Raw genomic sequence first — 1,490 nt, 5'->3', positions numbered from 1 at the left:
GTTGTTTGGCGGGTCCGGGCTGGGGATTCGAACCCGCCACCTTAGGTGTACGTGGCTGGCGCCTTAGCCGGTTGAGCTATAGGCGCCGAGCCTTTACTACAATTTTTAACAAAAGGGAAAAAAATCCGTGGCAGACGCTCCTCCTCAATCTACATACAGATGGGCAAACTGAGGCCCCGTGTCACTTAGTGCCCCAGCAGCTCTGGCCGCCCCGCAGAAGTCCCAGCTACTCGGGAGGCTGAGGCCCAGGATCCGAAGCGCCGCCGCCCGCGCCAGGCAGGCAAAGCGTTTGGCACACGGTAGGTGCTCAAATCCGTCGGATCTGAGGAGTGAGACCGAGGGCAGGACAAACTGGGAGCCCGCGCGCAAGGCGAGGAGGCTGTTCTCAGGCGGGGGACCCTTTTCCGAGGCTGGCGGGGAGGCAGAGCGGCTGTTCAGCCCTGCGCCCTCGCGGGGGACTCGGCAAACGTGCGCAGCCAGCGGCAGAGTCGGGCACCTGCGTCCTCGGCCGGCTCCGGTCAGGGACCTCGCCGCGGGTGCAAGCAGAGGTGGGCAAGGTCCCAGCAGGGGTTTTCAGTCCCCAGAGTCCCGCGAGGTGGTGGGTGCCACCTGCCACTCCGCCTCCTTAGGATTCCGCGGCGGGACCTGTGCCTTGGCCACAGGGCGGTGGCGACAGGCAGGAGGATGGAAGGACACCGGGGACTAGGTCACTGAAGGCCCCTGGAGGGGGACAGATGGGCTGAGAGACGGAGGAAGCGGGGACCTGGGGATAGGTGTGCCGACAGACAGATGCACGAAGAGGCTGAGGACCGACGGGGGGAGTGCGGGAGGACAGAAGCACAGGGACGGACAGAACCCCCCGCGCAGGCCCCTCCCGCCCTACCTAGGGCCAGCATGTAGCCCTCGAAGTTGTCGCTGTGCAGCAGGTTCCAGGTGCCGCTGAGGTCGGCGGGCATGGTCAGGGTCTGGCGACCAACACCTGCAGGCGGGCGGGAGGTGCGGCCTGGCCCACACTATAATTGGGGTGGGGGCGGGGCCGCGGCCCGGCTTCCTTCCCTCCGGCCCTGGCCGCTGTCCTGGGCAGCTGGTCCTCTCCCCTGGAGCTTCCACCTCTCCTATTCTGACGCAAAACATGAGCCTATCCCAGGCTGTCTGGGCCACACATTTTTCTCTGCCTACGTGTGAATAACCAAGGGATGGCCTGCAAACTCATGGCATTAAGAACACTGTCATCTGTCACGCGCGGTGGCTCACGCCTGTAAACCCAGCACTCTGGGAGGCCGAGGCAGGTGGATTGCCTGAGTTCACAGGTTCGAGACCAGCCTGAGCCAGTGTGAGAGACCCGGTCTCTAAAAATAGCCGGGGTTGTGGCAGGCACCTGTAGTCCCAGCTACTTGGGAGACCGAGGCAAGAGAATCGCTTGAGCCCAAGAGTTAAAGGTTGCTGTGAGCTATGATGTCAAAGCACTCTACCCAGGGCGACATAGTGAG

The 1,490-nt window shown here is 63.6% G+C and overlaps 1 protein-coding gene across 1 annotated transcript in view; it reads right to left on the bottom strand.

Annotated features, from left to right (window-relative positions):
- Window positions 1-1,013, bottom strand: part of RBP7 (retinol binding protein 7) — a 9,417-nt gene extending 8,404 nt beyond the window's left edge. The window contains exon 1 of the mRNA XM_003793257.1: window positions 884-1,013. Within this exon, the coding sequence (XP_003793305.1) occupies window positions 884-956 (73 nt within the window). The 5' untranslated portion in view covers window positions 957-1,013. The remainder of the gene's footprint in view (window positions 1-883) is intronic.
- Between the last annotated feature and the right edge of the window lie 477 nt (window positions 1,014-1,490).

This window comes from Otolemur garnettii, unplaced genomic scaffold (assembly GCF_000181295.1).
Source record: "Otolemur garnettii isolate 467f Iridium unplaced genomic scaffold, OtoGar3 scaffold00067, whole genome shotgun sequence".
NCBI classification, from domain to species: Eukaryota; Metazoa; Chordata; class Mammalia; order Primates; family Galagidae; genus Otolemur; species Otolemur garnettii.
Note: the sequence above shows the minus strand (reverse complement) of the source record. Positions and strands in the feature narration are given on the sequence as shown.